This window comes from Thalia democratica, chromosome 5, assembly GCF_965202585.1.
Source record: "Thalia democratica chromosome 5, ktThaDemo2.hap1.1, whole genome shotgun sequence".
Lineage (NCBI taxonomy): Eukaryota > Metazoa > Chordata > Thaliacea > Salpida > Salpidae > Thalia > Thalia democratica.
Window position 1 is genome coordinate 71,678,861 of NC_139169.1, and position 22,536 is coordinate 71,701,396.

The 22,536-nt window shown below is 28.0% G+C and overlaps 1 protein-coding gene across 1 annotated transcript; it reads right to left on the reverse strand.

Moving 5' to 3' along the window:
• Positions 1-14,166: 14,166 nt before the first annotated feature.
• On the reverse strand, positions 14,167-22,335 carry LOC145836843 (sonic hedgehog protein-like). The gene is made up of 4 exons (XM_082944615.1): positions 21,991-22,335; positions 17,675-17,828; positions 15,366-15,500; positions 14,167-14,846 (listed from the first exon to the last, which is right to left on the reverse strand). The coding sequence occupies exons 1-4, from the start codon at positions 22,333-22,335 to the stop codon at positions 14,167-14,169; spliced, it is 1,314 nt and encodes a 437-aa protein (XP_082800741.1).
• Between the last annotated feature and the right edge of the window lie 201 nt (positions 22,336-22,536).

The following is a 22,536-nucleotide window of genomic DNA, read 5'->3' on the forward strand; positions in this document are numbered from 1 at the left end:
CAGAATCTCTGTTCACTCTTGCCAAAAAAACTTAAATTATCTGATAAGTATTACTCTTTAATTTTATAAATGATAAAAAATCGATATAAAGTGTTTATCTATTTTATTTGAAAATTAATTTAATACTTTTAATTTAAATAATACAAAGTCCCATTTTATAAAAAAAAACAAGGAGACAAGTTATTGAAACTTATATGTTCAGATTGAATTACAAAATATTTTCTTACAGTTATAAATAAACTTAGAAAATTGCATTAAAAAAACTAAGCGAGAGTTTTTTTAAACTAGTAGCCAAGCATAAGGCTAAATAACTTATGAGTTAAAAGTTTACTCAAGTTCATTTGTATCTAATATCAAAAGTTTACTAAGTGATAATGCTGATAAAAAATAAAAGTGTAAAAGTTTTTTTTTGGTATTAAAAGCTACTATACAATAATATACATATATAACACAAATATATAATACATAGCACTAAATTTACAGTAGCTATTCATACGGTAATGTCGAACAAACAGATTATGACTTCTTTAATCAAAACTTTTGATATTTGTAAAAGTTTATATAACAATAATTTTATTTCAAAACTTTTTTATGAATCGAGATTATGTAAGTACGTTGTTTACAAGCTTTAAATATAAAGGTTAAATATAAAAAGTTATCAGCTGTAAAGTTATGTCAGTTAGTATTATACGCTTAGTTGTTTGAAAAAACAGTGATATATCTCTACTCTTTTAAAGGAAGAACAAATATGATAGAATAATGTTTATCAATAATTAATCAATTTATTAGTCTTATGACTTCTGAATTTTAACAATTTTAACTTTGTCTTTTATCACTAAGGTAGTCACTTTTCTTTAACCTTAAGATAATAATTTGTATTTTTTTTTCCTAATATCAGTAAAAACCATTCTCATGATTTTCAAAGTTATTTTTTCGGAATTTTAGTTATATAAGCATTGGCAATTTTTTGAGCAAAACATAGTTTGCAGAGCAAAGTTTACAGAAAATAAGCAGTATATGTTATATCTTTAAAGTTAAATAACACATTCATAAAAATTAAGCATATAATGAAGAGTTAAAAACATTTTAAAAGTATTTTTTGGACTAAACTTTTTTTCTCATAAAATTTATTCAGCAAACTAAGCTTCGCTAAAACAGTTCGCATTTAATAACAATTTCGAAAGTACATGTAAATTTCACGGACAGTAAAGTGTTAATTGAGCATTAAGTTTTTATCTGAGACAAAAACTTGCAAATACAAAACATAATAAGTTGTTATCTTGAGACAAATGAAAAATAACTAACTAGGTAACTAATTAAGTAAATCATATATTTTAAACATGCTCTATAAGTAAAAATTTAAAAACTCTAAAAAATCTCTCTGTTTAACTTTCATACTTAGGGTTTAAACATTTATGTAACTGACCTGCTTTAAAAGCAAAAACTAAGTAATTATGATTAAAATCCACAAATCTATCTAAAAAGCTTTAATATCTTCATGTTGCTTTATAATTTGAATTTAACTTTAGTTATTGTTTAAGTAGTAAATAAATAAAATTACTTAAACAAAACCTTGCTGTTGCTTCAACTTCTAGATGGTAATAAACATTGAAATGAATAATAACCCAATCTTTTTACACATTACTGTTAAAGATTAATAATATTGAAAATTAAAACACGATCTTATTATGACGTAACGTGTGGAATTTTGAAATTGTATAATTTTTTGTGTAAATACTTTAAGCTTAAAATTTTAAGTTTGGCACAAAAGTAAGCAATTTATTTCCATAACTTTTACTTAATTTCTTATAAAACTGTTTAAACAATGGACTGACTCATTGAGTAGAACAGCCTTTTATATGTTGCATGCCAATTTTTCAAAAAAAAAACGCGGGCGGCACTGTATAAAAAAGGTCTTTCGCAGGCCGTAATTATTTTAGAATTTTTGCTGTAATCAACATAAAACACTACTTTAGACCCAAAGTGTGATAAAACCAGCAATAGTAGAGCACTAGTAATGAGTAGTGATTAAGAGCCTAATTGTAAGCCTTAAGTAGATTAACATCGTTTATTACTGTTTTTAAAAAGGTATCTTTTGAGCTGAAAACTACCTTTCGAGCTGCATATTTTGGCTTTGAGAGCTGCATTTAGCCAGCGGACCGCAGTTCGCTGACCTGTGGAGTAAAAACTAGCTTGCTGAAAAATTTAGAGAAATTAAAATATACTTAGTCTATTTTTATAGTTTGTAAATCTTTAACCGTTTTCTAACAGTCAAACCTATAATTAGTATTGTGTAAAGAATTTATAATGTTTTAGTTGTGTTCAACTAATTTGTTTGTGAAAATTTTTGTAGCTGTAATTATAAATGCAGTTTAACAATTAGTTCAAACAGAAATATACTTTCAGCTTAATAAACAGTTTAGTTTTTGTGACAAAGCAACAAACAATGGCACTGGTCGAAGTAATAGTGGGAGGATATGAGTTGGTCGAACATATTGGAAGCGGGGGTTATGGAGAGGTTTACGCGGGAAGAAATGAGGAAACCATGGCTGAAGTTGCTATAAAATTAGAACTTTGCGGCAACAGAACACCTAGACTTCACAATGAATACTACTTACATAAAACAATGTTTTATTTTTGTTCAAAATAGATTACATAAAAACTAAATTAATGTTTTTTGCGGTACAAATTAAATAGTTTAAATAGCCTCATTTACATTGTGTAGTAATTATAAGTTTCAATGTATGTATTTTTTTTTAGTTAACAACAATAAAGTTTGAATAAGTTATCTTTCCCATTAACGTGAGTTGTTTGTTTATATTATGATTTGTTGTGTAATTTAGCTTACTTTACTTATTTTAGACTTAATAATCACAAATATTATATAGTTTTATAACAGTCGGATTTAATAAAAAGTATTTTACCTATTAATAACTATTATCTGTAGAAAATATCTTATTTTATTGAAAACATGTATACACCTACTTTATTCTATGGTTCTATTCTCTCATTACAGTAATTATTTTTTTACAGAACCCAGTTGAAGTGTGTTGATTCGTTGAAACACAGAAACATATGTTGGTAGAATAAAGGAAGATTACTGTATAATTTGTTTTTATTTTAGTTAAGTTATTTATTTATATATTATACAATATTTTGAAACTTAAAAATAAAACTTTATACTTTTATTAATAAGAACATGAGATTTAGACCTTTTTCTAATTCATGATTATTATTCACAATGTTATATTTTAGTTTGTACTTAAGCTAATATAGGAAGAGTTTTTTTAAAGAAACTATAAACCAGTTATATAAACATTTAAATTTTATAAACTAAAAATTTATATAAACTATTTTTCATTATTTCTTTATTTAGTAATTTATTGACAACCTTTTGTATAAAGGTAGTTTCATAGACTTCAAGGTCTGCAGATTACGAAAAGTCATTAAAATAAAATAGCTCATGTTAAAGAAATATCTGTGTAAGAGGTTTCTATATAACTTGAAGGTTTTATAATATTTATTGGATAACTTAAAAAAAAACTGTTTTCTAATGATTGGCAACATACATATCTTGTGTAACAGTTTATATTTTTTATTTAAACAAATAGCAGACAATGCTGTACTGTATTATTTTCCTACTGTAAAGTATTATGAGGCAAGTGTAAAAGTTAAAGAAAACAGGTACAATGTATTAGCTATGGATTTGTTAGAGCCTTCGTTGAATGTTTTGTTCGACCATTGTTATAGAAAATTGTTTCCGAAAACAATTTTAAAGCCGGCCATACAAATGATTAATGCACTTGAATTTGTTTAAAACCAAAGTATTATACACAGGTTGATTTAAATATTGAAATTGTTGTAGTTTAGTATCATATTAAGACTTTTTGTAAACTTTTGATTAAAAAAATAGTGAGATGAAATATTGATTTGTAAATGATTTTTAATACAAGTTATAAGTTTTGAAAAAGCGTTCTAATTCTAAAAATAAATTATTGATATATTAAGTTGTTCAACATTATCGTTTTAAACACTAGATTCTAAGATTTTTCTTAAGTATACTGTAAGTAATTTTTTACAACAGGGACACAAAGTCCTTAAATTTTGATATGGTTGTAAATAATAATTGCAACTCTGTCTACATTATAGACTTTGGATTGGCTAGTAGATACATGAGAAATAAAAGGCACATTCGCAGAAAAAAAAGTTTTTTTCCTCTAGGTACTCTCCGATAAACAGTTATTTTGTTATTATATAGTTTAAACAAACTATTTCTTTTTGCGTGTTGATTTAGGTATTCGAAGATAAAGATACATAGAAAAGTACAAACAGTCATTATAAAAATATTTCTAGTTATTAAAAGACTGAAGTTCAGAGAGAGTTAAAGTTTATTGAAGAACAAAAAAAGAGCTCAAAATATTTGCTTTTAGGACCTGGTGCACAAAGAAGTTTCTTTTTATCGAGTCGTACACCATGGATACCTTTTAACGGCTTGTCCAGGACGAACTAGTCCTGGAAATAGATTAGAAGATTCTAAAAAGTCCAGGAATAAGACTAAAATATGCTACTTCGCAAGTTCAAAAGTACAAATAGCCGGTTAGTTTTTATTTGTGGAATATTTTCTGATTTTTTTATAGTATTTATCTGTTAAGGGAATTTAAAGTTAAGTAGAATTTAAATTTACACTACTACATTAACTAGATACAATAGCCTTTTAAAATTATATTCTACCTTGTGTTTGTAAAAACTTGTCTCAAATCTATCAGGATTTTATACTTTTCTTTTATTTTAAGTTATGGAAATTATTCAAATCTAATTTTACACTACTTAATTTTAACATTTTAGTACAATTATTAGACATTTAAGTCATAAAAGTTTTAAATTTAATTTTAAGTGATCTTTATAGTTATATAAAACTTTTTATTGTTATCTATTAGTGTTAAAAAACTAAAATCGTTCTTTAAAAAGTTACATAATATAACTAAAAACAAAACTAATAACTTATTACTAGAATGAAGGAAAATCGGATTGAAAAATTAATAAGCTTAATGTTTTTAATTAAATTTAATACATGTATATATATATATATATATATATAAAATCTCAAGCAGCCAATAAAATAACGTTGCTTTATTTATCTCAATAACTGACTATATTTATATAAACACTTATTTCTCAGACAAAACAAGTAAAAATTTTATAGAAAAACTAGCTAAAATGAAAATACAAAATCTATATTTTACTATTTTACTTGTTGTACAAAAAAAATAAGAATAAGCATTTATCTTCTCTTAATTCAGGGTTTACCTGTAAGCAATCAGTCATAAAATTATTACATCATGCAGCAACAGAGAAGTTTCGACCTGGGCTTAATTTTTTTCTCCACTTCAAAAACATTTTAATATCTTGGTACAGTTATTTTTTTATCGGCAACAAACTCATCTAGCTGGTTCGAACCGTCGATCTCCTTACTTCTATATCCTCTTTCGAGAAGATCTTCTTTGTAGTCATCTGCAGTCGGCTGCGGACTGTATGGTCTTACGTGTTTTTCGAACGGATGCGCAAGTCCAGCAGCGTTGTCTTCGTCCATGTAAAGGGGTCGTAATTAAATGTGCGCGTCCGCAGCTTTTCAGATTCCAAAACCTCGTTAACAAAAGTGCACAATTTTGAACCGTTGACGTTGTATGCATCTGAGTATTTAAATGCCGTATCTGAACACTCGGTCATGTAGACTCCCTTGCCGAACCACCCGTTTTCAGATGAAACCCGATTGTAATATCCCACACGCTCCGATTTTGCTCGTGCCGTGGAACTACATTAAGTTGTTTTTTTCTCGCCTTCCGTCATTGTCGGATTGTTTTTAACAACTTTGTAAATTCAAAAGCCTTTAACTTGTTGCGTAGTTTTAAAATTTTGTAATGGGTTAGTGGTTAAGTAAAAAAAATCCTTTATAAAGTTGAATTCCTCCGATTCAAAACCTAGTCTTGTAAGACTGTATCTGAAACTTTTATCAGTGACAACTTCCATTTTGTTAAATATTTTATGTTTTTTTGAAATTTAGCTTACTCTGTAAAATTAATCATATAAGTTAATCAAGATCTATAAATAGTTTTTCTTATTACAAAGTAACTCATTATAGAATATATTAATCAGTCAAAGTAGAATGAGTTGTGTGAAAATTAAACACCAGGTCAGAATTTCCAGAAGGAAGGAAATCGTCCTTATAGGGTTTATTTGATTATTCAGGAAAAATGAAGAAAATGGGAAAACAGAGGCGCATTTTGAATTTCGAGCAGTTATAGATGTTTTACTTGTTTTGCTATTCTACTAATTTAATTTGTTAATTTTAACCCTGATGTATGATTTAAGCGCAAAAATCTATTTAGATTTAGATTATTAGATTTAGGTTTAGATATAAGTTATGCTACTAAAAATAAAAGAACTGAATACTTGTTTAGATCTAAAACTCTGCTTTACTGGCATTTTCAAATTTTTAAAGTTAAAAAAAATCAAGTATCTGAGAATACTTTAGATTTAATTTTCTTAAGTTTAACTACTAAAATTCAATGCTACTGTACAAAATACTCTATAATTAACTAAAACATATTTGAAACTCACTGAAACACTGTTTAGGCACGCCCCTTGCTAAAACTAAGGTAAACGTCACAAGTTAATGGTTTTTTTATTACTCTTACTGTTATCAAGACTCTTATTTGTCTTAGGCTTTCTTAATTCATGCAGTGTATCAATACAAATTCAAATGACATTATCTCATTAATGGAAGGACTTTTGGTGTCAAGCGACACAACCAAAATGCTGTTTGCACGCATATCCCTAAATATTTCAATAAATTTGACGAATAATTTTTAAGCATAGAAATAAAGTGTTTGACACGATTTGACAAATTCAAAAGCTTTGCCCGCTGATGTTGGGCATCAATTAAATTGTAATAGATTTATAAATTAACTTATTTATCTTATTAAGAAAAAAAGCTTTATCTGTTTAATAAATTTAGATTTAAATAACATCATATACAAGTACACATTAAAAAAATAGTGTTGTCCAATGAGATTATTTGAAAAAGAGATAAACCTTTGAAAAAACATTTTGTTTACTAAATTTTTAATGCGGTTTGTTTTCGACCTGAAAACACAAAACAAGTACACGAAAATTTACAGAAATTTTTCAAATCAAAATATTCATGAATTTTAAAGCAAGTTTTTAAAGATTATTTCTCCATTTTAAGGCTTTATGGTATTTTTATCACGTTGTTTTTGTTTTCACCAATGCAAAAGCACATAACAAAATTTCAAACTGACTAGTTTTTAAACAAGTAAGCTGTTAAATATTTTGTTGGTACACCTATGAATAAGCTATTCATGATCGTTGCGGTACACGTAACAATATGAATAATAACACTAAGTTTTCTTTTTATTTAAGTATTTTTAAATACCATGCAAAAACTTTATTTATGCTGCAGAATTTAGTGATAAGTGAATTTTTTAAGATGTAGAAAAAAATATTGTTTCAGTTGCTTCTCACCTATTTTATACTATACGTTGGTCATTAGCAACCGCTCATATTTTATTTATTAAATACAGTTTTAAAAATAATAATGATATGATAAGTTTAAATTTACAATAAGTTGTGTAATGTTCACAATTTTTCTAAAAAAACTTTGAAATTACGCAAAACCAACTTTTTATCGATCTTTTTTATTAACGATTAACATAAAAAACTCGAAAAACGCTATAAGAATTTAACCAGTCGTTTTATAACATAAAAAAGGATCGCAACTGATAACAATAAAACTTATAACATTAATTTTAACTCTGATTGTATAATTATTTTGTTGCTAAATGAACTTTTCAACATTTTTACATTAGTTGTTTATAGGTTAACATTTTTTTTTTCTAACCTACTTTGTAGGTAAATAAAAGTAACCAATTAGATAAAAGTAACGTATTTTAAACATAATGATAAAAGTCTGTTATACAAATATGTGTTTATTAAAAGTATTTTTTAACTGTTTGAATAGAAAAATTATAACTTCTTTTACTAGATTTTATTTTCAAATTAAAAAGTTATATCTTAGTAAAAGTATTTAAAGCAGTATTATTTTTTAAAGTTCGTCGAATTAAAATGGTAGTAATGATTTTTATTACAAGTAATAGTACTTTTACCTTTTTTTAATTAACAAACAACAAAATAGTTATAAAATTTATTTAGATTCTAAATACAAATTTAAATTTAAAAAAAGGTAGACTTTAACTACACATTCTACATTAAGTAGCAAGTATAATTTAAAAAAATTAACAAAGTAACAATTGATACTATTCTAAAACTTGGTATTGGATAGAAGTTTGTTTAATGACAAATTCCTTATGACTATGTTAACTTATCGTTTTATAGCGTAGAAAAACTTTGATTTAAAAATCAAAACGGTTTCTATACTAAAGCGTTGATAATACAACTTTAAACTGCATTTATACAAAATTAAAAGTAAAACTTTGATGTAAAGTTTAAATTGAATGGTAGAGAAATGAGAACAAATCATAAAACTTCAGGCAAGTGTACAAGTTAGCTGCAAGTTTATGAATATATTTTTAATTCAATACATCAAACCTCAAACCTACTTCTAATTTTACCCTTTTCGAGCTGCAAAATCAAACGAGCCGTGCAGGTTTGACCCCACTTAAACGAATGCGATTAATCTCCGCCCCTAATTGCCCATATCGAGCAGTTTAAAGGGGGAAAACTGCTAATTCCCGCTCTTATGAGTGTCGGGGGTGAGAAATTGTCATTGATCAAGTATAGCGTTTCGTCAGATCTGTCGGGCCGACTTTTTATTTTTTACATTACACTCATGACTCCGTTGAAAAGTGCTCACGAATAACTTTGTTTAATGTTGCGTGTATATTAATGTGATGGGTTTAAAACTATTTTTAGCAGAAAAATTTTAAAATGTTATGTTGGTTCTTTGGCTTAAATTTGTTTGAAAAAAAAAAATTTTTTAAGACATTGTTGAAATGTTCCTCCAATTTTTTATTGCAACCTTTGTTTATACCACTCAGATAAAATTTCAATTGTTTTAATGCGTATTTGTTTTATTTAAAAAATAAAGTTTGTTGTCTATTGTGTGTGTTAGGCCTTGTTACGTATACATGCATTTTGGATAGCTCCGATAGAAATATAAAATTTAGTTCAATTTTTATAAGAAAAAAGTATAGTAATGCAATCAGCAATGCTGTTTACTCACAACTAAACCAACCGCAAAAGTTTAGTAAAATCAAACTTGGTAAGTTTAATTTTTGCAACTTCTTATCTAAAAATCGTTTCATCTTGCTTACACGGCCAAAGAAAATTATGACTTTAAAAAGTTCAATATTTTTAAACATTCAACGATACACTATAACTTTATACAAAAGAACATGTATTATAAATTGAGAGTTAAGATTTCTAAACCTTAGATATAAAAAAGTAAAAGTAGTTTTTTATATGTAAGTATTAACATTTTACTTTTTGGCTTAAAAGTAAATTATGACCTTCACCATACGACCAGCAGCATCTGAGACAACTTAGAACCAATTTCGTCCTTATTAGGAGTCATCAGGTATAGTCAAGAGAAATCGCTGTTGAGATTTAACCAAATGAGCTAATGTACAAAGTACTAAATCGACTGTTTGTAGGTAAAGTTGAATTTTTAGCTTATAACTTCTTTAATGAGTTTTTAATAAACATTGATTCTTTTAATTTTTTGATAATTTTGATGTTTTTATTATTGAACGAACATATATGTAAAAAAAATTGTTTACATATCGTGATTAGTATCGAACATTAAAAATTATTTCAAAGAAATGCCTATAAGCCATCAGTGCTTATCTTGTTTATAAAAAACAAAACTCCAATGTATTATGACATCATCTAAAGCTATTGTTCTATTATACAGTATATCATTTTTAAAAAAAGAGTACATTAAATAGTTTGATAGGTAAAATTTTTCAACTAAAGTTTTCAAAGCTTCCAAAAATATGCTAATGTAAACTACTTTAATGTAATATATAGTAACATTTTTTAACAAAAGATAAAACATTTTTTGACGTTTTTTTTAACAAAAATTTGACATAATAACAAAACATACATACAACTATATTAGGTATTTAAAACTTTTTATAACTTATTTGTCAATTAACTTCCAATATATTTTCTTTGATGTATATTTAAAAAATTCTATTACAAAAGATACAACAACAGTTTTTTACATATTTAAGTAAATGTTATTTATGCCAATATTAGCATATAACTATTTGCGGTATATCCGTTTTTAAAGGTAATTAAAGTCTGAAAAAATAATTTAAATAGTTAAAATTCAAGTTAACTGTTGTTTTTCTAAATTAAAATACATTATTACCTACATATATAACTGTAAGAAAACTTGATAATAGGTTCGCATATTTATATGATATTTTAAAAAACATTTTAAAAACTGTTATCGCTTTATAAAGTTATTTTTGTTATAAATTTTATTTTATATAGTTTATTCTTTCAAGACTTTAACTAGTAAAATAAGTATATAAGTTGAAATATTTGCACACTATTTAAAAAAACATATAATTTTAAGTTTGCTTAAGTGAACTAAGATTATATACAACTAGTAGCTTTAACTTAGGTATTTTCAAATTTAAGAATAATTTATTGATAATTGTTCGAACTGTAAATACATTAAACCATAAAGTCTTAAATCAAAACATATAAATTACAAATATGTTACACCATAAATTTTACAAGCATTTCAAAAAGTAGCTAATTTTTTAGGCAAAATTTCCAAGAGTTATATTTGAAACAACAGTTTTTAGTTTATAAATTTTATAAATCTACTTTTGATTTAAATTGAAAACGGCAGACGCACAAAGGTGAACCTTTAGTTTTTTCTTTGATAAATTTTGTTGTTAAAACTTACAAATGTGCATGGAAAGCGTTGAAACAAAGGTTTTTAAGTATTTTGATTATATTTTGTTCTTTGCCTCGTATAAACTTTATGCTGCTTTCGCTAATTTCCAAAACGCTACTTTAAACTTAACAAACTGACTTTTTTGGTTTATCATATAAAATCATGAGATGAAACTGTTTAAACTGTTTAAACATTTAATTGATAAAATACTTTCAGAGCAAAACAAAAACTGTTTTAATAGTTTACAAGAGTTAAAGCTCACACTTACACCAAAATTTAATGTTTACGACTGCACAAACCACTCTCTATTTTAGCATCACGCATACGCGAGACGAAAGTTTTTGTGCAAATAAATGATGACAGCGCCTCAAAAAAAAAACTGAACGCCATTTGAGCAAACAAACTTTATCGGGCAAGGGCAAATAAAAGTAGAATAGTTTCAACAAAACGAAAATTAAAATGTTAACAATGGTTTTTCGCGGTGCATGTTATTAACAAATATTTCAACTGTAAACACTGCATGTGTGTGTGAGAAAAACAAACAGCCGGTGCTGACATCGATCAGCGAAAACTTTCCCCTGTTTCAGCACATGCACCTGAAATCCCCCGCAACCGCTTCCTGGCAACGTGCGAGTCGACAGGCTCGTTTCCTGGTGACGAAGCCGCCCCGGGGGCTCGCGGTACCCCCGTAGAAATGTAAACCGCGCGGCATTTGAGTTGTCACGAACGCGCGAGGCTAATTTGTGGCGCTTTCGATTCGGCACGTAGCTTGTATCTGTCCGCTTGTCAGAATTTGAATAAATGTTTTCGTTAACACTTTCGGCGAGTTTTGTAATATTTTGAAAGTTTTATGATATTTGTTTTATTTCGGCTGTTCATTTTAAGCTCGGTTGTTTTGTTGTGCACCGTGGGCGAAAATGTTTGCAGTTACTTAAAATTGTTATGCTTACATTTATAGTTTGCTGTTAAAATTAAAGTTTAATTTCTTAGACTCTTTATAGTAAAATTTTTTCAAAGAACAAGATTTTAACTGTATGTTTTTGTTTTATCAAAGTTTTAAAGCTTTTTATGATTAAAACATTTTACTTTTAGCTCAGTTAAGGCTTTTCATTTTATTTGAAAGTGTTGCATGTTTAGTTTTGAGAAGACATCAGCTGATCTATTTTTTATTTTTCAAGTAACAATTAATTAATTAAAAAAATCTGTAATATTATTTCAAATCATTATATCAAGTGAATATAGATCAGCCTCTAATTAATAACCATTTATCAGCCTGGAACTGTAAAAACTTCTTAAGCAAGGCAATGTTTCAAGTTTAAACTTTTTCAAGTTTTTAAACAACTAAAATTACAAAGCACCATTAACAAAAAGTATTATTAAAATACAAAACTTAATTATTCTAAATAACTTTATTTTATTTAACAACATGACGACATACAAACGAAAAACATGTTTAATACGTAAACTAAAGCTTTTATAAACGTGTTGTAAGGTTTTTTCTAAAACAAAATTTGATAACTAGAAACTTGTAGTTTTGTGTCTTATGATAAAATAGTAAACTAGTTGTAATAAAAAATTAATTAATAATTCTGACTTAAGTTTTTTACGCACTTCATTCATAGGACATCATGTAATAAATTCATTTAATGATATGAATTTCAAATAAACATAGTAATAAATTACGCTTTTTATTACTAGTTTATTTTGTTTCTAATGTAAAACTATTGTTTAAATTTGTTTAAATTTTTTCAAAGTCGCATAAACTAGCAACTCAAGGCTTTTATTAAAAAGAAAATCGCTGAAGACACTTTACCTGCACAATTAAGTTTGTCTCAAAAAATTTTTAACCTCCCTATTTGACCGTATTTTTGTAAAAAAAAATTACTATCTGCTAGAAATTTAACAATTTTGTAACGTTGAGCTATACAGTTTAGATTTCAAATGTATTTTTTGAATCTTTTTACTACAAAACTAAATAAAAAATATTTTCTTCTTTGTTGTTTTAACTTTATAGTTAATAAAAACATTAAATAACAAACCGTAGATAGAACTAACTTAGTACATAAATAACTTTTTTTAATCACAAACTTATAACGTGATTAAAAAAGAATGTAAGCATATAACTTTGTAATGCCTCTGTTTTATAGTTAAAATTGCAACAATTTTCTTTAACATTTATTTCAAATTCAAAATGAAGTTTTGTTATTTAGTTTCAAAATGAAATGAAACAGTATACAAAGTAGTAACAATGATTACTAGTAAATAACGAACATATAATAAAACAATAAATATAATATTAAAACATAAACGGAAATTATAAGTTTAAAGGGCAAAACAGATAAATAAAAAGATGAAAAAATACTTTGAAAATAAGGCAGTCAAAATGTTAAAGAAGGTTTAAAATAACAATGGACAGTTTTTTTGTATTAAGTTAAAAAATAAACGATATCAAAAAAAAAGTTAAGGTAGATATAATAAAAATAAATGTGTAAATAATTTAAGTTATAAGGTAGTTTTTAGTTTAGAAACATAAAACAAAAGAAACATTTGCACATCAAAAATGTTATTTGTATATAAGTGTTTTAAAATTGAGCTAAAAATAGATTAAAATAAACAATTTACAGATTCGGTGTAAGTTAAAATCTGTTATATCATTAAAAATAGTATTGTTTTTATGTTTCAAAATAAAAATGAACAAAATTTACACAAAAATGTATACGAGGTTAGATATTAGCCGAAACCCAGTTCTGAGTGTAACCATAACAACCGACCCTCAATTCTCGTCACCTCGCAACAAGCAGCACTCGTGCGCCAGCACACATCGCATTAGTGACGTCACATATTATCTTACGTCATACTTATCACAAGTTTTTAAGACTTTATTAAAATTTTTATTTTTTGTTGCGTTGTGTAAAAAATACCATGAAAATTAATAACTTTAATATTTTGAAAATTATTACTAACTTTATTTACTACTTTTTGTGGTATGATGTGTTTTAAATTTTATGTCATTCTAAATATTCCCTAACTGCCGAGCTGCAATCACCAACGACTTCTCATCACTTAGCAACGAGCAGCAATGTGTGCCAGCACACATCAGACCACATCCCCTTCAACTTCACGCAACCAGCAATGACGTCAAGAACTCGTCATAAATGCATCCCTTCGAATTAGTACGATTTTGTTAGTTTCTTTTTTATACATAAAGTTTTGCTTTATAACTCGGAAGGCCACAATCTGTTCGTCGGTACGAGCCACTTGGCGGCGTAATGGAGCATTCTGCTGTAAAAAGAAACGTTCGATTGTGACGTAACCGACGTCTGGTTGCTCGTCGACGTCATACCGAGTAGTATTTTCACGTAATGGTACCACCTCAGAGGAAAAAGTACTGCGTGCGCACAGCTTTGGCATTCCACCACGGCGTAACAAGAGGCTGCCACGTCATCGATCATTATGCGGCCCCCGTAAGTCATCGGGGCGTATATGCCGTTCGGGAAATTTCCCGTCTTTGAAACTCGAGTGACTTTCATGGGGGTCATGTTTCCGTTGCCGTCGTTGACAAACATTAGATCCGCTTCTTCAATTCTGCCGGCAAAAACAGCTTTCGATGACGTCATGTCGCTCGTGATGTCATCTGCCACAAAAACGAGGTGATTGGAAGTCAGGTGGAGTGACGTCAAGTTTCCCACTTGGATGGTTATCAAGTTGGTGACGTCATCGCTGGAGGAGTCGAGGTGTGATAGGAACACGTCGTCAACGATGTTTCCATGGCGATCGAACGACTTGATCTTGTCTCCAGGCCGGAGATTGGACACGGGAATCTTGGTTCCCTCAGAAGTTGTTGCTAGGGAGTCGCCACTGAAGCACCCTTTTGGGTATATGCTGTCATATTTGTCTGTAAAAATTTGCATAAATTTAAAAAACGTTGCAAATTTTTTAAATATATTTTTTTAACACAAAACTTACTGAAATCTCAAAATGTTTTGTGTTTAATTTACAATTGTGCAATTTCAAGTCTTGATGTTTAAAGTTTTGAGACTGTTTAGAGTCATAAGTAATTCACTTTTTTACAAATCGAAAAAGCTCAACTGCTGCAGCACAATTGTTTGATTATCAGGTTAATTAGATTTTTCAACTTCACAGATTTAGAAGTTTACATAAAAGTTTCATCAACATTATTAAGTTTTAAACTTAAGTTTAATTTATACAACGCTTAGGTTCTTACTTTTCTACTAAAAGAGAATGAAACAAAAAATTTTAAAGCTTATGTGATTGTTGTGTCTTTTTTAACTGAGTTAAATATCAAAACCAAAATACAATTTAAATTGTTTTAGTTTCATGAATTAGTACTAGTTTTACGAAACAAATAAACGTTCCCGAGTAAAACTAAAATATGTTTGTTACTAATACTAACCAGAAACGCAAGAAACATGAACGTAGTTTAGCTTGTAGTGAACCCAATCGAAACCAATTCTGAATGCCAAAGTAGCGAGTTCGCCCATTTGGTTGCCATCTAACTTGCCGGTTAGTCTGATATCCAACGCTCTTCCTACAAACCAAAACATTATCTTTTAAGTGATAATTGAAAAGGATACATAAACGTCTATACTAAAATCTAACAAAACCAAATATTCAAATAAGTTCACTTAGTTGTACTTATACTACAAACCATGTACTTAATGAATTTTAGAACAAGAAATAAATATATAATCGAATTTAGTCTGAATTACAAAATAACACAAACTATCGAAGAAACACTTTCATCAACATTTCAAACGAAAAGCCCGTGGTGGCTAAAGTTTAAGTACAGTAAGAGAAGTCTAAACCTTTGCAACTTAAAACTACAAGTTTGTGGCTAAGAAATAACTATCATAGATCGAATAAAAATGATATAAAAAATTGATTGTAATAGTTTAACTTGCTTAATATTTTAAACAATTAAATGAACTGTGAAGGTGACGACTAAGTTTGTTGGAGATTTTATTTGTAACACAATTTTTTTTGGCTCAGAAGGATTTGTCATTGGATTTTGAAAAGGGTAGGAACTTTGATCAGTAATAGTAATTGATGCCTGATTACAAATCCATCGTGTAAGTATAATGCCGTAATCCGTAAGATCTAAGTAGTTGGTAGTACCAAAATACCAGATATCAGATTTCATAGAAAGGCACGGTGATAAGCACTAAGTAATCATTACAAGTAAGATAGCGCATTAGATGTGATATCAGGTAACTTCTTATCAGTTTCCTATTAAATGAGCAAACACTTGTTGTAATCCCCTAATGCTGGTATGACGTCACAGCGACATGAAAGAAACCGAAATTTGGAAATAAAAACCAACCTAAGATCGATTGGTTCGGAGAGTTGTTGACTTAATTCAGTAATTTGTGGTTTATTTTTTGATAAATCAGAAAGTGAAGCATAACATAGTTAAAATTAATTCATTGATTTTTTACAGGTACGTTGATTTGCATAGTCCTGCATTGTAAAAATGTACCAAAAAGTGTACTTCAGAATGTCTTTTGATATTTTTAAGTAAGTTTAAAAAGTTTTAATTTGTTTTGATTTCATATCGGTATAAGCTAATACTTACAAGCTTATGTTTTTATAGGCTATTTTATGTTAAACAAAATTAATAAATTAAATCAAAATTAAAATTAAAATTAGCTTCACTAGTTTGATAACTTTAAAAAACTCTTATTTAACATTTTTAATATAAATGTAGTAACTTAATTAGTTATTTTTGGGTTCATAAAAACTGTTCAATATATTTACTTAACTTTGTAATACTTATAACACAAAAGTCAATTGACCTTATACCGGCTTATTTCTTTTAAATAAAGTAACTTTGTTTTATGTGAAAAAATTTAATTATATGTTTTACTGTTTTAGTTTTTTAATTATAAACTACAAACATTTGTGAATATTAAAAATGCTCTTAAACAAACTTTTATGTGTTTCATCGTGTATAATTATTATATTTATAAATTACTTTATAAGAATAAAACCTTTTATAAAAACATTTATACCAGAATTTAAAAGTAATTTTAATTGAAATAAAAATATGTTTGATGAATTTCAAAAATTATTGCTGTTAAACTATAAATTGTTTGATGTCTATAAAATAAGTATAAAGCAATATATTTAAACACATATCAGTAATTACCATACTTTAAATTTGCCCAACCCTAACCTTGGAAAAGTCACTGCCACAAGGATTTGTTACAAAAAGCCATAATTGTGCCTCTAAAATAACGCGTGTGATTATATTCCGTTGAACTTTGAAAGTGTTGAGAATTAGAAAATTACAAGTTTTAAATTACAAGTTTGCGAATTTTCGTCTCCGATATTGCAAAGGAACGGAGAAAGTATTTTAATTCGCGCAAAACGAACTTTAAGCTTCGATAGTAGAAAATTCGCGAGCGCTCTGCGTCGAAGTATTTTGATTAAGATTTAATTACGACCAGAGACAAAACCTATACAAAAGATTATAGACTAGACAGCATAAAAGACCTAAAAATTTGCTTGAAAAGTTTAATAACCGTCGGGTTATTTATAGGCTCGCACTAACACAAAAATAATCACTAAAGCTGCCCTTGGGTTCTATTTATATGAATTCAATAAACGATGAAAAAGTTTCAAGAAGAAATATATTTGATTATAATTGTATAACTATAACTAGCTACTTTATAAATGTTGAATACCATATAAACGAAAACAAACCTTCGTAATGCAAATCCGAGTGGTCGGAGCGGAAAACTTTGGGAAACCTCGCGCTTCTCTTGGCGACCCAGCCTTTCTTTATTTGCAGCTTGTGCTTTTCATTCCACCTCAGCATCACCCATTTCGACAGTCCTTCTATCAGCGTTTTGCACCTCTGTAATATAAATATTTAAAATAATTATGTACATAAATAATTTTTGTGTTTTAGGTAAATTTTTAGTGAAAATTTATTGAAAAATGAATCAGCTACAGGTGATTTAATTTTAGTTCTGATAGCAAATCAACAAAAAAATATAAAATTGTTTGTTAAAACTTAATAATAGTAAAGTTTAAACTTGAGTTTAACATTATAATAAAACACGCTTTGATATTTTCTTATTTATTGCAAACTTTTACTTTGCATGACACCAAAAGTTTATACAACAAAGGTTGAACTTGCTAAATAAGCAGCACAAAATTTTAACGCGTTGACTTTACAACTTAATTTGTATTTCTTTTACATTAATGACTTGTTGTTTTAATAAAACTCAAGTTCCGTTTTCGCCTACGTGACAGCTCCAAGTTGTTTTACCATCAAGTATATTTTTTATTTGAACGCAAACTTTTATACTTGACACGTAAATGCATAACAATAAAGATTAATACTCCTGACAACCTGTTTAAACAGCTAATTAGAGGTCACAGTTCAGTTTTAAACATTTTTACACGAGTTTTGAGTTTAAGTTAATATTCGCAAAGTTCATTTTCGTATTCGTCAACGTTTAACACGGCACAAAAGCCAAGTTTATCTCAACATCAAATCAACCGGTTTCGTTCTCACACACATTCTGAAAATGTTCGCTCAAGTAGCTCACTGTGTAAACAACCCTCGTAGGTAGCACCTCTTGAAAATTTTATTAATTTTTATTTTGTCTACCTCGTTAGATATGCGCGCCTCATTCAAGGGCCCGTTGTGAAAACAAGTTTTCTGAGTTTTTTCGAGACGCTTCTTAGACAAGTGTTGCTACAAATAACTTGGTTTTGTAATCTTTTTTCCACAAGTACATGGATTGGACAATTTTTGTTCATAAATTTAGTTCTTGGTTTCTAACTATTTTGGTCTCATTATAAACAAAGCTGTATATTATATATTAGTTATATTTAAAATTTTATTTAATTATCTTTCTTCTAAACGACAAAACTTTTCCTTATACGTCATCATTTAGTGACGTAATAATCTAAAGCACGCGACAACATCAAGCTGTGAATCAAGAGTGGCTTCCACGGTGGTCTATGTGACGTCATAATTACAATTAGCGTAATCGGATTACAATAAACAAGATTGAAACTTCACAAGTGGCTACCGAATTTTCGTCGGTTCGCTCAAACAAACTTCGTTGTCATGGTTTCCTAAGTTTTTTTATGATTTCTGTAGCGTGAAGGCGACATTTATAAAAAAAAAACAGTTGCTTATGACTTTAAAAATTTTGAATATCTTAGCTCTAAAATGATCGTTCAAAGTTAGAATAGCAAGCAGATTCCTAGTATTTAAAAGAATACTTACTAAATTTCATTTTAAAACTAATAAGCAGTTTTACAATTAGTTTTATATTCTAATTACATTGTAGGACTGAAACTTTCATATGTTCTAGTTAAAATTTCAAGAAAATAAAAGTTAAGTGAAAAAACGTTGTTTTTGGCAAATAATTTATCATAGCGTAAACTTGTTACATCATGAAGTCAAACTGCTAGAGTCAACAAACCGACGATTTCAAGTATATGAAGTCATAATAAACTAATTACTCGCGGTAAACCATGTGTAACTCACAAGTTGTTTCTTCTCATTAGGAAAAAATATTAAACTGATAAAAATACGAAACAGTTTCTAACATAATCAAAGCGCACAGTTTTAAAACTTTTGCATAAAATTTTTGTTCCAAATAACATTTTTCTAAATTTAGATAATAAAAACCAATAATTTTTAGACACGCAATAATTATAACTTAACAGTCATAATTCATAGAAAACTTTTTTGAAATATATTTTAAAGTCTTACTCTCATTTTTTAGCTATAAGAAACGTGATACATGATAAAAGTAAAAACTGATTTAAGGAATTAAATTTTGATAGCTTACAGTTAAATATTTTATGGCAGTCAGGTGCTTTTATTTGTATTTTAAATATCTAGGGAATACAAATAACAAATAAAAATACATTGTGTGACTACTCTACCGCGTTAATAAATAAAAATATTTTTTTGGAAAGTTATCTTATCAATCTATTTATAAATAAATTAATGTCAAAAAAATATTTTTAAATTATTACGTTTCTAATGCTTATGTTAGAAGCTGAAATTTTGTTTCTTATGTTGCATTAAGAAAACAGGAAAAAGTTCAATGATTTTTGCCAAACTTAAAACAGATTTAAATGATATTAATGATGTTTGAACAGGAAAATCTTTACAGAAAGAAAAAAAGGGGTAGAACTTCACAGTGTATAAACAAATGCGGTGCGAAAAAAAGTGAAAGTTTTCCATACTGAAATGCCGATCTCTGCTACAACAACTTCTTGTTGTCAAATTTGCAAGTGAAAATTGTAATTGTTTTTTTCAATTCAACGCATTACAACGATTATAGCAATTATTCTTAACTTTTTAAAATAAGGACTTTGAGTAAAAACTCGACAAAGTTTTAATATGAATGATTTAATAGAAAATTGTTTGTATAATCGATTTTAGATATTTTGTCATCTAAATGGTTTTCTTAATACAATTAAAACTATAGTTTAAAACTAAAAACAAAACTTTAAAATCAAAATTAATTTCTATCGTTGAAATTTCAAAATAACCAGTTAGAAAAAAAATAACTAAAGTTAAAGTCGCAAACCAAAACAGACTGCCAATGAAGGATGTGGTTAACCAAATTAATAAATGATTGTAAAATAACTTGTCATTGCACATTCTGACTTAACATATATTAGTTTTTTTGTCAGATAAACATAGTGAATTGTGACAGTAAATTTGTAAGTAAAAAGTTCTTTTTTTGAAATGTGGTTTTTAATTTAAAACTGGCTAAATGACATTCTTAAACTGTACTTTATAATAGTTTAAACTAATTTGTATATGTTTACTTTAATTTATAGACGACTACAAAGCTAAAGGTTTTCAGTTTTTTTACCTTTTTTGGTATAAATCAGCTCTAACATTTTCGAAGGCTTGTATAGACTTTGTTTAACATCAAGCCATAATACAAAGTTAACCCTATTAGTTTTAACCGTTTATTATAACTAAAATGTTAAGGTAAAGAGCACAAGTTTAACTTTAGAAACACAGTAACCTGACTCGTAATTTGTTACACTAACTACTTTTCAAAATCAAAGATTTACGCTTAAAGCCAAAAAATCTGTTGCATAGTTAAACGGCAGGTAAAGTTTTGTTGGTTCGAAGAACCATTTTATTAAATAACTTATTGTATATATACATATATTTGTCCTCATACGTTTTCTCCCTGATCAAATGTCACCTGGTTTAGAGAAAATGGCTACCACTACAAAAGTTTACACGAATCGGTAACAAAATGTTCGTAACCGAAGTTTTCACCTATTCTGTATACACAGATTCTGTTTTGGACCGCATATCTAGTCATAACTAAATTTATTTTAAAAGTGAACATTTCAATATTTGTAAATTTTAAAAACCTCAAATGTGCATTCAAAACACGAAACATCTAGAACTTAAACAAGCAATATATTATAAATATTTAAAATACATATCATTACAACAAAAAATTTCATATGCTTGTTTACCGTATTTACAGCTGTTATTAACAAAACTGCAGTTAAATTTTTTTGTGTAGTTTTAAAAATGGTTTACTGCTTTTAAAAATATATAAACACTGAACAGATTAATTAGTTATAAACCAGCTTTAGTATAAAAAAAAAATTGTTTTTTTCTAAGTTTTTAATAATATTTTCACTTTAATAATATATGCTATTTTCACTTAAAAACAAAAAAAAATGCTTTAAATGTGATAACATATATTGTTCAGCGTTGTTTTACTAAAAAACAATGTATGAAATTAATTTGTAACTAAATTTAATCATTTTTCGCAACAAGTTTTTTTTTGTGTCTTCTATTGATAAACACAAAACAGTTACTGTCTTTTTTAGATTCTCAACTTTCACTTACGTGTGAACTGTAAACCAAACTTTATACAGTTGCTAGAAACTTTTAGCACAAAAACTTTTACTGGCGCAAGTTGTTAAAACAAAACCCCGGAAAAACCGATGGCAGGCTCTCAACTTGTTTTTTTTTTTATTTAATACTACCAACAACGAACCCTGTTCATCCTCCGCGCCTCGTCGTTGTCGAACACGATCAGGTCCGAGTCGAACTCCAGCACCGACAGCTGGTTCCACTTCTCGCTGTTCTTCTCGATGGCGCCCTCCAGCGGGCCCGCCGCGCCCAGGGCCAGCTCCGACATGTCGCGCGGCCTCGACTCGCTCTTCAGGAACGGCTGCACCGTCTGAGGGGGCTTTCTTTTCACCGACGAGGGGCCCGACCCGGGGCCGCACCCCCGGACGTTGGTGACGTCACAGTTTAGGAAGAGGAGGATTGTTACGTAACGGGCGACGACGGAGAGTTTGGGAAATCTCGAAAGGCTTTCGTGGTTGCTTGATGCCATTTTTGTTGAGAATTTTTAAGATTAGTTTATAATTCTGCTAAAAGTTTATTTAAAAAATAGTTGCAATAGTTAAATCGATAAATCACATTCAAACTAAAAATGACATTTAAATGTAAAAAATAAAAATTGTGTTATAATTCAGCATCTTTGAAAATTAGTTATAAAACATAGTTTGGTCGAGGTATAAATTTATATTAAAAG